The sequence below is a fragment of the Amblyraja radiata genome, chromosome 7, assembly GCF_010909765.2.
Source record: "Amblyraja radiata isolate CabotCenter1 chromosome 7, sAmbRad1.1.pri, whole genome shotgun sequence".
NCBI lineage: Eukaryota > Metazoa > Chordata > Chondrichthyes > Rajiformes > Rajidae > Amblyraja > Amblyraja radiata.
Genome location: NC_045962.1, coordinates 86,932,050 through 86,946,373, shown reverse-complemented (window position 1 = coordinate 86,946,373; position 14,324 = coordinate 86,932,050). Strand labels below are relative to the sequence as shown.

The window sequence follows — 14,324 nt, the reverse complement described above, 5'->3', positions numbered from 1 at the left end:
AGAGATGCTGCCTGTCCCGCTGAGTTAATCCAGCTTTTTGTGTCTAGCCTGGGATTGCTTTATCGGTTATTGTATATCTGTGTCCCTGTATTTCCTTCACTCTACCGTTTTACGGAGACGAGGAAACACTTTTTATCACAGAGAGTGGTGAGTCTGGAATTCTCTGCCTTGGAGGCAGGTTCTCTGAATGCTTTAAAGATAGAGCTAGATAGGGCTCTTAAAAATACAATACAATACAATACAATTTATTTGTCACTTGAACCTCATAGAGGCTCAAGTGAAATGTTGTTTCTGCAGTCATACACACAAGAAAAAAAGACCCAAGACACAACACAATTTACACATACATCCATCACAGCGCATCTCTCCAGAAAAATAGCAGTCAGGGGATATGGGGAGAAGGCAGGAACGGGGTACCGATTGTGGATGATCAGCCATGATCACATTGAATGGCGGTGCTGGCTCGAAGGGTCAAATGGCCTACTCCTGTACCTATTGTCTATTGTTTTTTGAAGATAGACCCAAAACGCTGGGTCAGACAACATCTCTGGAGAAAAATAATAGGTGACGTTTCGGGTCGAGACCCTTCTTCAGATCTTCTGCAGAAGGGACTCGACCCGAAACATCACCTATTCCTTTTCTTCAAAAACACTGTGTGACAAGCTGAGTTACACCAGTATTTTGTGTCTATCTTCAGTTTAAAGTAGCATCTACTGTTCCTTCATACACATTTTTTTGATCTGAAACAGGATTCGGTGCTGAGAGGACCCAACAGTGTCAGGGACCTGGGAGACCTGGGCGGCTGGTGCAGACGTCAAGATGGAAGATGATGGAGGAGACGTGGCAGACAGCAACGGTGTCTACGCGGACTTTGGTCCTGAGCAGGACTACACGCTCCTCGGGATGGATGGGCCGCCACCTTCTCTCCAGGGAGAAGGGTGCTTCCGAGCCGACTCGGTGGACATCATGATGCCAGAGGTGGGCGGGCAGGGTGCCGGATGTCTCCAACAGCCTGGCCCCAAGGACGTGCAGCAGACTGTGGCCCTGGTGGTGACTGTGGCGTCCGTTCAGCAGATGTCGGAAAGCAGTCGGGGAAGTGATGGGAAGAACCCGGCAGAGCAACGGGATGAAAGCATGGAATGCACTGACAACCCGCCAGGTAGCTTACCTTAATGTATTAGCAAGGAACTGCAAATGATAAGGTTCACTACTTAATACACAATAGACAATAGGTGCAGGAGTAGGCCATTTGGCCCTTCGAGCCAGCACCGCCATTCAATGTGATCATGGCTGATCATCCCCAATCAGTACCGTGTTCCTGCCTTCTCCCCATATCCCCTGACTCCCCTATCTTTAAGAGCCCTATCTAGCTCTCTCTTGAAAGCATCCAGAGAACCTGCCTCCACCGCCCTCTGAGGAAGAGAATTCCACAGACTCACAACTCTCTGTGAGAAAAAGTGTTTCCTCGTCTCTGTTCTAAATGGCTTGCTCCTTATTCTTAAACTGTGGCTCCTGGTTCTGGACTCCCCCAACATCGGGAACATGTTTCCTGTCTCTAGCGTGTCCAAACCATTAACAATTAGCCCTTGCCCAAATAAACAGACAACTCACAAAAACATTAGGTAGACCAACTCAAGCTTTACTGACATCAGCCGGCGGAAGGGACAGGTATACACCAGTCAAGTAAGCAACAGAACTTGACTTCTTCCCTTCCCTCCCCCCCCCCCCCCTCCCCCCCTCTCCCTCCTCCCTCCTCCTCCCTCCTCCTCCCCCCCTCCTCCCCTCCTCCTCCCCTCCTCCTCCCCCCCCCCTCCCCCCCCCCCCCCCCGTGCTACCACTTCAATGAGCAAAGATTTGCACGGTGTTTTTATACTGTGTGTCACTTAATCATATTAGTCATGGTCACAAGATGCAGCCAATACACATCACTACAGAACATGTCTGCGCTTGTCTTATCAATTGGTAGACACATTTCAACGGCACCGGTCAATATACACCAACCTGAGACAAGCCCGGGCGTGTGTCTCTCTCCCTTGGAATACAAGCTACAACCTGCAGTCAAGTATTCCACCATGTATCTTTTACATATTTAAACACATTTAACCTTTTTACAAATGCTAGATTTTGCTAGTGCTGTAGTAACTCAGCGGGCCAGGCAGCATCTCTGGAGAAAAAGGATGGGTGATGTTTTGGTTTCAGTTTAGTTTATTGTCACGTGTACCGAGGTACAGTGAAAAGCTTTTGTTGCGTGCTATCCGGCCAGTGGAAAGACAATACATGATTACAATCAGGCCATTTACAGTGTTTAGATATATGTTAAATGAATAACGTTTAGTGCAAGATGAAGCCAGAAAAGTCCGACCAAAGATAGTCCAAGGTAGTCAGCACCTTTCTTCTGAAAATGGTTCCCGATCCGAAACGTCGCCCGTCCTTTCTCTCCAGAGATGCTGCCTGATCCGCTGAGTTACTCCAGCAACTTTTTCACAGAGGGTGGCGGGTGTATGGAACGAGCTGCCAGAGGAGGTAGTTGAGGCAGGTACTATAACATTTCAAAGACACTTGGGCAGGCATATGGATAGGAAAGGTTTAGTTCATTATTGTCACGTGTACAATGTTTAGAGGGATATGGGCCAACCCCGGGTCTGCACGGAGTTTGTACGTTCTCCCCGTGACCCGCGTGGGTTTTCTCCGAGATCTTCGGTTTCCTCCCACGCTCCAAAGACGTTCAGGTTTGTAGGATAATCGTCTTGGTATGAATATAAAAATTGTCCCTGGTGTGTAGTGTGTGTGTGGGATAGTGTTAATGTGCGGGGATCGCTGGTCGGTGCGGACCCGGTGGGCCGAAGGGCCTTTTTCCGCGCTGTATCTCTAAACTGAACTAATCAAGGATCTGTAGACAATAGGTGCAGGAGTAGGCCATTCGGCCCTTCGAGCCAGCACCGCCATTCAATCTGATCATGGCTGATCATCCCCAATCAGTACCCCGTTCCTGCCTTCTCCCCATATCCCTGACCCCGGTATCTTTAAGAGCCCTATCTAGCTCTCTCTTGAAAGTATCGAGAGAACTGGCCTCCGCCGCCTTCTGAGGCAGAGAATTCCACAGGCTCACAACTCTCTGGGTGAAAAAAAGTTTCACCCAGAGAGTTGCCTCTAGTGTGTCCAAACCCTTAACAATCTTCTATGTTTCAATAAAATCCTCTCTCATCCTTCTAAACTCCAGAGTATACAAGCCCAGCCGCTCCATTCTCTCATCATATGGCAGTCCCGCCATCCTGGGAATTAACCTGGTGAACCTACGCTGCACTCCCTCAATAGCAAGAATGTCCTTCCTCAAATTAGGGGACCAAAACTGCACGTAGTAAACTAAACTGAACATGGATGAGGCAGGCACCTTGGTAGGCGTGGACGAGTTGGGCTGAAGGGTCTATGTGCGTGCTGTGTGACTGCATGACCGATGGTTCATGTTCTCAGCAGGTGCATTGATCCATGTGGAGGGCCTCTGCTGCAGCCACAAAAGCGATGAGAACTTTGAGGACCAGGAGCGGCTGTCTGACCACCTCCGGCTTCACACCAAACGCTGTCGCTCCCCCGGCTCCGGTGATCAGGCCAGAGCGCGGGCGAAACGTCCCCGGTCGGCGCGGACCAAGCGTGGCTTGGAGGGGGAGACGGGTGACGGGTCAAGTGCAGCCACTGCCCAGCCACAATGGGCGGAGGAGGACCCTTGCCCCGTCCGCGACGACGAACTCCCCGGGGCCTCGGTGATCGGTAACGCCGGCCAGCCGCCGGCAGAGTGCAGCGGTGTTCCGGCCATCTCCTGCCCTCACCGGTCGTGCGGACTGGCCTTCCGGACTGCGGCTGAGCTGGCTGACCACCGCCGCGTCCACTTGCAGTTCCGCTGCGACCGATGCGACGTCGCGTGCTCCAGCGCCGCGCTCCTGGCGCAGCACAAGAAGCGCAGCCGAGCGAAAAGCAAGAAGTCCAGCTGCGATCTCTGCCCCTTCCGGAGCTGTGCACCCCGGGACCTAAACAAGCACTACAGCGCCACGCATCGAGACAAGGCCGCCTACGCCTGCAATAGATGCGACTTCATCAGCCGCTATCGCAAGGTGTTGAAGAAGCACTTGACTGCGCATTCTGGTGGGTACCCTGCACTGTTTATTGTGGCCCAGAGGCCTACAGCTTTCCGCTCTGATGCTAGCATGGAAAATCTGCCCGCTTGCATCCCACACAATACCAGGTTTTAATTGAAACCTGGTATTCTCAGCAGCACGGTGCCTCACAGCGCCAGAGACCCGGGTTCGATTCTGACTGCGGGTGCCGTCTGTACGGAGTTTGTACGTTCTCCCCGTGACCTGCATGGGTTTCCTCCCACACTCCACAGACCTATAGGTTTGTCGGTTAATTGGCTTGGTATAAATGTAAATTATTCCCGTAGGATAGTGAAAATGCGCGCGGATCGCTGGTCGGTGCGAACTCGGTGGGCCGAAGGGCCTCTTTCCGCGCTGTATTTCTAAACTAAGTTAAAAATATGGTGTTGGAATCTGATTCGGCAGTAGTTTTCGAAAGAGAGTTGGAGAAACTAGCACAGAAGCTGTCAAAACTCTGACCTAAAAGGGTACAAATGCTGCCTGACCCGCTGAGTTCCTCCAGCCCCTTGAGTTTGCTCCCCTTAAAGCTGCTGCTTCTTCTTCTTGCGTGTGGCGTGCACAGCCTAAAGTTGCAGGACAACTTGTTCTATTTGATCTTATTTGAATGTGCACGCCAGATTGATTGCATTCGTCGAAACAGGGCGGACCACGTGAAGGTTGCAATTTCCCACCCCCCCTTAAAGCTAATACCCCACAATGTGGGACTGGGTTAATGTTCATGAATTGGAACTCTGTGGAATTCTCTGCCTCAGAGGGCAGTGGAGGCAGGTTACTCCAGCATTTTTGTGTCTGCTTACTTTTTGTTTTGCATATCTTTCATTCATTTGTTCAATATCTTTCTACGTCACCGTCTATATCTCTCGTTTCCCTCTCCCCTGACTCTCAAGCTGAAGAATGGTCTCGACCCGAAAGATCACCCATTCCTTCTCTCCAGGGATGCTGCCTGTCCCGCTGAGTTATTCCTGCATTTCGGCCTAATTGCTCCTATCACATGACCTAATCAAGAATCTATCACCCTAAAAATATCCAATGACGACCTCCACAGCCTTCTATGGAAATGAATTCCACAGATTCACCACCCTCTGACTAAAGAAATTCCAGCTCATCTCCTTTCTAAAGGTACGTCCTTTTATTCTTTGGAAAAGAGATAAAGAGGAGGTAGACAAAAGTGCTTGAGAAACTCAGCGGGTGCAGCAGCATCTATGGAGCGAAAGAAATAAGCAACGCTTCAGGCCGATTTCCTTTGCTCCATAGATGCTGCTGCACCCGCTGAGTTTCTCCAGCACTTTTGTCTACCTTCGATTTTCCAGCATCTGCAGTTCCTTCTTAAAAACAGAGATGAAGAGGAATTACTTTAGTCAGAGGGTGGTGAATCTGTGGAATTCATTGCCACAGACAGCTGTGGAGGCCACAAGTCAGTGGATATTTTTAAGGTGGAGATTGATAGGTTCTTAGTAAGGTATGGGTGTAAAAGTAGTAAGTAAATTGCCTTAATAATGTCCTTGTGGACAACGTCCACTACCCTTTACCTCAATGGGCCAAAGCCTGTGTAAGTGTGACATAGGTGCAGGAGTAGGCCATTCGGTCCTTCGAGCCAGCACCACCATTCAATGTGATCATGGCTGATCATCCCCAATCAGTACCCCGTTCCTGCCTTCTCCCCCGTTCCTACCTGTTGAAGGTAGTAGTGAATTTCATCAACGATATGTTTTTTACAGAAACCAGAAACTGCAGATATTGGTTTATATCAAAGATAGATGCAAAGTGCTGGAGTAACTCAGTGGGTCAGGCAGCATCTCAGGAGGAAAAGGCGTAGTTGACGGGATCCTTCTTCAGACTGGAGAAGGGTCCTGACCCAAATCGTCACCCTATCCTTTTATCTAGAGATGCTGCCTGAGTCGAAATGTTTTTATAATTCTGTTCATTAGTTATACAGTGACAGACAAGTGGGGAGATAGTCATGAGAGAACTCGGACTTAGATAAGAGGAATTAAGATGTTGTAAAAATAGTTTTAGGTTGATTATTTTCTCATGTGCCGAAGTAGAGTAAAAAGCTTTGTTTTGCAAGTTATCCAATCATTTCAGATTATAGATTTTCAGACTTTAGAGATACAGCACAGACACAGGCTCTTCGGCCCACCGAGTCCGTGCCGACCAGTGATCACCCCGTACATTAGCACTATTCCACCCACTAGGGACAATCTACAATTTTTTTTTAACCTACAAACCTGTATGCCTTTGGTGTGTGGGAGGAAACCAGAGCGTCTGGAGAAAACCCACGCAGTCACAGGGAGAACGTATAAACCCTGTACAGACATCAACCCGGTTATCTGACATTGTGAGGCAGCAACTCTACCGCTGTGCCACTGTAACACCCTTTACATATTATATATAGATACAATGAAGTCAAACTCAAGCACAAAAGAGTTGTGAGTCTGTGGGATTCTCTGCCTCAGAGGGCAGTGGAGGCCGGTTCTCTGGATACTTTCAAGAGAGAGCTAGATAGGCCTCTTAAAGATAGCGGAGTCAGGGGATATGGGGAGAAGGCAGGAACGGGGTACTGATTGGGGATGATCAGCCATGATCACATTGAATGGACGGTGACGGCTCGAAGGGCCGAATGGCCTACTCCTGCACCTGTTGTCTATTGTCTGAAAGGTGTGCGATAGGTAGAGCAAAGGGGAAGATACAGTGCAGAATATAGTTCTCAGCATTGTAGCGCCTCAGTTCCAGAGACAAAGTCCAATGTCCGCAATGGGATGGACTCTTGGCGATTACAAAACACCATAAGATGGACATTGTATATTAGTTTAGAGATACAGAGTGGAATTAGGCCCCATCAGCTCACTGGGCCTGGAACGTGGTGGTGGAGGCGGATACGATAGTGGTATTTAAGAGGCTTTTAGATAGGCACATGGATATGGAGGGAATAGAAGGATGTGGATGAAGTGCAATCCCATAAGTGTTGATCAGTACAGGTGTCAGGGGTTATGGGGCGAAGACCGGAGAACGGGGATGAGAGGGAAAGATGGTGAAGTAGACTTGATGGGCCAAATGGCCTAATTCTACCCCTAGAGCTTATGTACTTCGAAGTGAGGAAAGCTGAACACCCAGAGAAAAACCACGCGGTCGCAGGGAGAACGTGCTGACAGCACCGGATCGAACGCGGGGAGAGGCAAAGTGTAAAAGAAAGGTGCTGGGCAAGTTTTGTATTTAAACAGAGGGTGGTGGGTGCCTGGAACGCGCTGCCAGGGGTGGTGGTGGAGGCAGATACGATAGTGGCATTTTAGAGGTGTTTAGACAGGCACACGGATATGCAGTGAATGGATCACGTGCGATGTTCAGCACAGATATTGTGGGCCGAAGGATCTTTTCTTGTGCTGTACCGTTCTATGTTCTAATGTCAAGTCAAGTTTATTCGTCACATACACATACGAGATGTGCAGTGAAATGAAAAGTGGCAATGCTCGCGAATTGTGCAAAAAACAAACAAACAAATTACAAACAGAATATTCACATATTACATATTTGTGGGAGGGAGGGAAGAAAAGGAAAAAAACAGCAATTTTAAAAAGCCACAACACAACAGTAAATTGGTACGGTAAGGTTAGTCCCTGGTGAGATAGGAGTTTACAGTCCTAATGGCCTCGGGGAAGAAACTCCTTCTCATCCTCTCCGTTCTCACAGCATGGCAATGGAGGCGTTTGCCTGACCGTAGCAGCTGGAACAGTCCGTTGCTGGGGTGGAAGGGGTCTCCCATGATCTTGTTGGCTCTGGAGCTGCACCTTCTGATGTATAGTTCCTGCAGGGGGGCGAGTGAAGTTCCCATAGTAATGCGCACTATTGCTGACTGCTGTCCGCGACGCTGTTGTTGTCTTGCAGATGACACTGGTAGCGCTGCGGAAGAGAATGACGAGCAGGAGGAGAGGAGACAGGAGCTCGATGGTGGCAACGTTGAGGCACAGACGTGGCCTGGGGAACAGCAGCCATCTGCCTGTGACGAGGAAGACCCGGTGTCGGAGACTGGGTCAGAGGGCGACAGGAACAGAAAGAACAACTCCCTCAGACAGCGACATTTCAAAGGTAGGTTAAAGCCGTAGGAACTGCTGATATCCCATTACAGATGTGTAACACAATAGACAATGGGTGCAAGAGTAGGTAGACAAAGGTGCTGGAGAAACTCAGCGGGTGCAGCAGCATCTATGGAGCGAAGGATATAGGCAACGTTTTGGGCCGAAACCCTTCTTCAGACTTTTTCTTATTTCCTTCGCTCCATAGATGCTGCTGCACCCGCTGAGTTTCTCCAGCACTTTTGTCTACCTTCGATTGTCCAGCCTCTGCAGTTCCTTCTTAAACAGGTGCAAGAGTAGGCCATTTGGCCCTTCAAGCCAGCACCGCCATTCAGTCTGATCATGGCTGATCATCCACTATCTACCCCGTTCCTGCCTTCTCCCCATCTCCCTTAACTGCGCTCTCCCTAAGAACTCTATCTAACTCTCTCTAGAAAGCATTCAGAGAACCGGGCAGAGAATTTCACAGACTCACCACTCTCTGTGTGAAAAAGTTGTTCCTCATCTCCGTTCTAATTGGCTTACCCCTTATTCTTAAACTGTGGCCCCTGGTTCTGGACTCCCCCAACATTGGGACCATGTTTCCTGCCTCCAGCGTGTCCAAACCCTTAATAATCTTATACGTTTCCAATAAGATATCCTCTCATCCTTCTAAACTCCAGAGTATACAAGCCCAGCCGCTCCAATCTATCAACTTATGACAAGGAACTGCAGATGCTGGTTTACACTGAAGGTAGACACAAAGTGCTGGAGTAACTCAGTGGGACAGGCAGCATCTCTGGAGAGAAGGAATGGGTGACCTTTTACAGATGAAAGATCTCCACCCATTCCTTCTCTCCAGAGATGCTGCCTCCCGCTGAGTTACTCCAGCACTCGGTGTCTACCTTCATTCACCTCATTCACGCATTATCATTCCAGGCCTCACTGCCCCTCAAAGTGTATAGTATCATTTAAAGTATCCTTTATAGTTTAGTTTAGAGATACAGCGTGGAAACAGGCCTTTCGGCCCACCGTGCCCATGCTGAACAGCAATCACCCGTACACTAAAACTATCCTACACACGAGGCATAATTTACCCAATTACTAAAGCCAAAAATAGACAAAAATGCTGGAGAAACTCAGCGGGTGAGGCAGCATCTATGGAGCCAAGGAATAGGTGACTTTTCGGGTCGAGACCCTTCTTCAGACTGAGGTTTCGGTCTCGATCCGAAACGTCACCTATTCCTTCGCTCCATAGATGCTGCCTCACCCGCTGAGTTTCTCCAGCATTTTTGTCTACCTTCGGTTTTTCCAGCATCTGCAGTTCTTTCTTAAGAATTACTAAAGACAAGTAACTTACAAACCTGCACGTCTTTGTAGTGTGGGAGGAAATGGGAGCACACGGAGAAAACCCACGCGGTAACGGGGAGAACGTACAAACTCCGTACAGACAGCACCCGTAGTCGGGATCGAACCCGTGTCTGTGGAGTTCAGAGGCAGCAACTCTACCACTGAGCCACCGTGCGGTGTAGAAATACAGCTTGGAAACGTGCCCTTCAGCCCACCGAGTCCACGCCATCCAGAGACCCCCCCTCCCCCTACACTAACATTATCCTACACACTAGGGACAATTTTACACTTACGGAATTACCAGTCCATTAATCAACGTATCTGCATGTCTTTAAGTTGTGTGTGGAAACCGGAGCACTCGGAGAAAACCTACATGGTCACAGGGAGAACGTGCAAACTCAGATTCAGATTCAGATTCAAACTTTACTGTCATTGTGCAGAGACAACGAAATGCAGTTAGCATCTCAACCCCTCAGTCTCTCCACCTCTGCTGTACAAGATGCACTGAGCAAGGTGAATGAGCACAAAGCTGCCGGCCACGATGGCATCCCCGGGCGGGTGCTCAGGGCATGTGCTGGACAACTATCCCTGGTCTTCACTGATATTTTCATTCTGTCACTGGCCCAGGGTGTTGTCCCCACTTGCCTCAAGACCTCAACCATTGTGCCAGTGCCCAAACAATCAGCTACTGGGAGTCTTAGCGACTTCCGCCCAGTGGCACTCACCCCTGTCATTGCAAAGTGCTTTGAGCGGCTGATCTTGGCTCACCTCAAAGCCAGCCTCCCCCCCACACTGGACCCCCATCAGTTTGCCTACCGGACCAACAGGTCTACAGAGGACGCCATATCGGCGGCCCTACACTCTGCCCTGACCCACCTGGACAGCAATAACACCTACATCAGGTTGCTGTTCATTGATTTCAGCTCCGCCATTAACACTGTCATCCCCGCCAGCTTGATCACCAAACTCAGCGGACTTGGCATCTCCACCTCCCTCTGCAACTGGACACTGGATTTCCTCACCAACAGACCACAGTCTGTTAGGGTCAACAACCTCACCTCCTCCACTATAACACTGAACACCGGCGTGCCACAGGGCTGTGTACTCAGCCCTCTCCTCTACTCCCTCTTCACCCATGACCGCATCCCTAAGAATGGCTCCAACGCCATCATTAAATTTGCAGACGACACCACGGTGGTAGGGCTGATCAGTGACAACGACGAGTCAGCCTACAGGGAGGAGGTCCAGCACCTGACAACCTGGTGTGCCAACAATAACCTCGTCCTCAACTCCAAGAAGACGAAGGAAATTATTGTTGACTTCAGGAAGAACAGAGGGGGCAGACATACCCCCATCCATATAAACGGGACTGAGGTGGAGCGCGTCTCCAACCACAAATTCCTCGGGGTACACATCTCGGAGGATCTGTCCTGGTCCCTCAACACCTCCAAGCTGATCAAAAAGGCGCAGCAGCGTCTTTACTTCCTGAGGAGGCTCAAGAAAGCTCACCTGTCCCCCCAGATCCTGACCACACTTTTACCGCTGTACCATCGAAAGCATCCTGACCACCTGCCTCACGGTATGGTACAGCAGTTGCACCGTAGCGGACAGGAAGGCACTACAACGGGTGGTGAAAACCGCTCAGTACATCATCGGTGCCCCGCTCCCTGCCATGGATGCCCTCCACCGAAAACGGTGTCTGAGACGGGCCGGGAAGATCATCAAAGACCCCTCCCACCCTAACCATGGACTATTTGCCCTCCTCCCATCAGGGAGGCGGTACAGGAGCCTCAGGTTTCGTACTAGTAGGATGAGGAACAGCTTCTACATTCTAACACTATCACATTGCTGAACTCGGAGTCCCGCCGATAGATTTCTCCAGTCTCTCCATCCGCGTTGTTTGCTTATTCTGTATTTTTATTTCTATATTGCACTATTACTACGGACAGACGCTAAACTGCATTTCGTTGTACCCATACTTGTATCTGTGCAATGACAATAAAGTTGAATTGAATTGAATTGAAGAAGTGCGAACATAGAATAATGGAACAGTAAAATATATATATATATATATATATATATGCACATAAAGTAGCAGTAGTACAATTTCCGGGGAGGGAGATCAGTCACTGGGGGAAGGAGTGTCCAGGTGGGGGGGGGTGATTGGCAATCACCAAGGTGCAGAGTTAAGTAGGGTAACAACCGCAGGGAAGAAGCTGTTCCTGAACCATCTGGTCTGACAACGTAGAGACCTGTAGCGCCTCCCAGATGGGAGGAGGGTAAACAGTCTGTGGTTGAGGTCAGAGCAATCCTTGACGATGCTGCGCGCCCTTCGCAGACATCGCTTGCTCTGGACAGACTCAATGGAGGGGAGTGAGGAACCGGTGATGCGTTGTCAGTCAGGTGATACTCCGTACAGTCAGCACCCATAGTCAGGATCGAACTTGAGGTCTGTGGCGCTGGAAGGCAGCAGCTCTACCGCTGTGCCACCATGTACCTGTATTTTGTCGACAAGAATTGCATTTATTGAGCATCTCGTTTTATTTTTGATTGTGTGCCTCAGTTGACGTGCAAGAAGGGATGGAACATCTGTACAAGACCCACATCTGCCCGGAATGCAAACGCTGCTTCAAGAAGAGGACTCACCTGGTGGAGCACCTCCACCTGCACTTCCCCGACCCCAGCCTGCAGTGCCCCCACTGCCAGAAGTTCTTCACCAGCAAGGGCAAGCTGAAGGTGCACCTGATGCGGGAGCTGGGGGAGAAGACCCACCACTGCCCGCTGTGCGACTACAGCGCGGTGGAGAAGAACTCTCTCAACCGCCACATGGCCAGCATGCACGAGAACACGGCCAACTTCTACTCCGAGGTGTACGCCTGCCCGGCGTGCGAGGAGAAGTTCACCGTCAGCAACGCGTTGAAGGAGCACATGAAGAGCCACAAGGAGGAGCGGGGGCCGCTGGGCTGCACCGAGGGGGGCTGCGGCTACACCGCCCCGGAGCGCAAGGACTTTGTCCGCCACCTGCACGAGGCCCACGGCGCCCGGGCGGTGGAGTGCCGCTACCGGACCTGCGGCTCGCTCTTCGGCACCGAGGCGGGCATGGAGGCCCACCGGCGCACGCACTACGCCTTCCACTGCGACCAGTGCGACTTTGTCTGCTCCAACAAGCACGTCTTCCGCCGCCACAAGCGCCGGGGACACCCCGGCAGCGAGGAGCTGCCCTGCGCCTTCTGCCCCTACAAGACCTTCAACCCCGTGGAGTTCAACGACCACGTGGGCAAGATGCACGCCAACGAGAAGATCCACAAGTGCAGCGAGTGCGACTTTGCCACCGCCCACAAGAGGGTCCTCAACAGGCACATCCTTCTCCACACAGGTGGGTGGCACAGCCCGGCAGCTCACCCCAGAAGCACGAGAGAGGGACCTCATTGAAACTTACTGTATAGTGAAAGGCCAGTGGAGAAGATACTTCCACTAGGAATTGAATATAGGAGCAAAGAGGTCCTTCTGCAGTTGTACAGGCCCCTAGTGAGACCACACCTGGAGTATTGTGTGCAGTTTTGGTCCCCTAATTTCAGGAAGGACATTCTTGCTATTGATGGTGGAGGCAGGTTCTCTGGATGCTTTCAAGAGAGAGCTAGATGGGGCTCTTAAAAATAGCGGAGTCAGGGGATATGGGGAGAAGGCAGGAACGGGGTACTGATTGTGGATGATCAGCCATGGTCACATTGAATGGCGGTGCTGGCTCGAAGGGCCGAATGGCCTGCTCCTGCACCTATTGTTTCTTGTCTATTGTCTATAGTGGGAGAGTCTAGGACCAGTGGGCACAGCCTCAGAATAAAAAGGATGTGCCTTTAGGAAGGAGATGAGGATGAATTGCTTTAGTCAGAGAGTAGTGAACCTGTGGATGTGGAGAGGATGTTTCCACTAGTAGGAGAGTCTAGAACCAGAGGGCACAGCCTCAGAATAATAGGACGTGCCTTTAAGAAGCAGATGAGGATGAATTGGGGATGATCAGCCGTGATCACATTGATTGGCGGTGCTGGCTCGAAGGGCCGAATGGCACCTATTGTCTATTGAATTTCTTTAGTCAGAGACTGGTGAATCTGCGGGATTCATTGCCACAGACTGTTGTGGAGGCCAAGCTAATGGATATTTTTAAGGTGAAGATTGACAGTGTCTGCGGCAATGAATTCCACAGATTCACCAGCCTCTGACCAAAGAAATTCCTCCTCATCTCCTTTCTAAAGGAACGTCCTTTTATTCTGAGGCTGTGCCCTCTGGTCCTACACTCTCCCACTAGTGGAGACATCCTCTCCACATCCACTCTATCCAGGCCTTTCACTATTCTGTAAGTTTCAATGAGGTCCCCTCATTATGTACTTGTGTTCCGAAGTGATAGGGGCAGAAGTAGGCTATTCGGCCCATCTAGTTTACTGCGGTAAAAATTGTAAATTGTCCCTAGTGTGTGTAGTAGGATAGTGCTAGTGTGCGGGGATCACTGGTCGGTGCGGACTAGACTGGACTAAACTAAGCTAAACCTGATCCTGGGTCTAATTGCATCTGTTTGTATTCTGTTGGTTTTGAACCCTCCTTTAGGCGAGAAGCCACATAAATGTGAACTGTGCGATTTCACCTGCAGGGATATGGGTTACCTGTCCAAGCACATGCTCACACACTCCGACAACAAGAACTACATGTGTACAGAGTGTGGCTACATCACCAAGTGGAAGCATTACCTCACCGTGCACATGCGGAAACATACCGGAGACCTGAG

General features: G+C 50.3%; 1 protein-coding gene across 3 annotated transcripts in view; it reads left to right on the top strand.

The window, feature by feature from the left end:
- The first annotated feature begins 679 nt into the window (after positions 1 to 679).
- The window catches only part of znf142 (zinc finger protein 142), a 32,491-nt gene continuing 18,846 nt past the window's right edge, over positions 680 to 14,324 (top strand). Inside the window, exons 1-5 of one of the 3 annotated variants that reach the window (XM_033024934.1) lie at positions 680 to 1,159; positions 3,475 to 4,137; positions 8,031 to 8,231; positions 12,111 to 12,923; positions 14,147 to 14,324. In XM_033024934.1, the coding sequence (XP_032880825.1) occupies positions 820 to 1,159; positions 3,475 to 4,137; positions 8,031 to 8,231; positions 12,111 to 12,923; positions 14,147 to 14,324 (2,195 nt within the window). In that variant the 5' untranslated portion in view covers positions 680 to 819. Of the gene's footprint in view, positions 1,160 to 3,471; positions 4,138 to 8,030; positions 8,232 to 12,110; positions 12,924 to 14,146 lie in introns of all 3 variants that reach the window. The other 2 variants (XM_033024933.1, XM_033024935.1) reach the window with 2 other exon arrangements.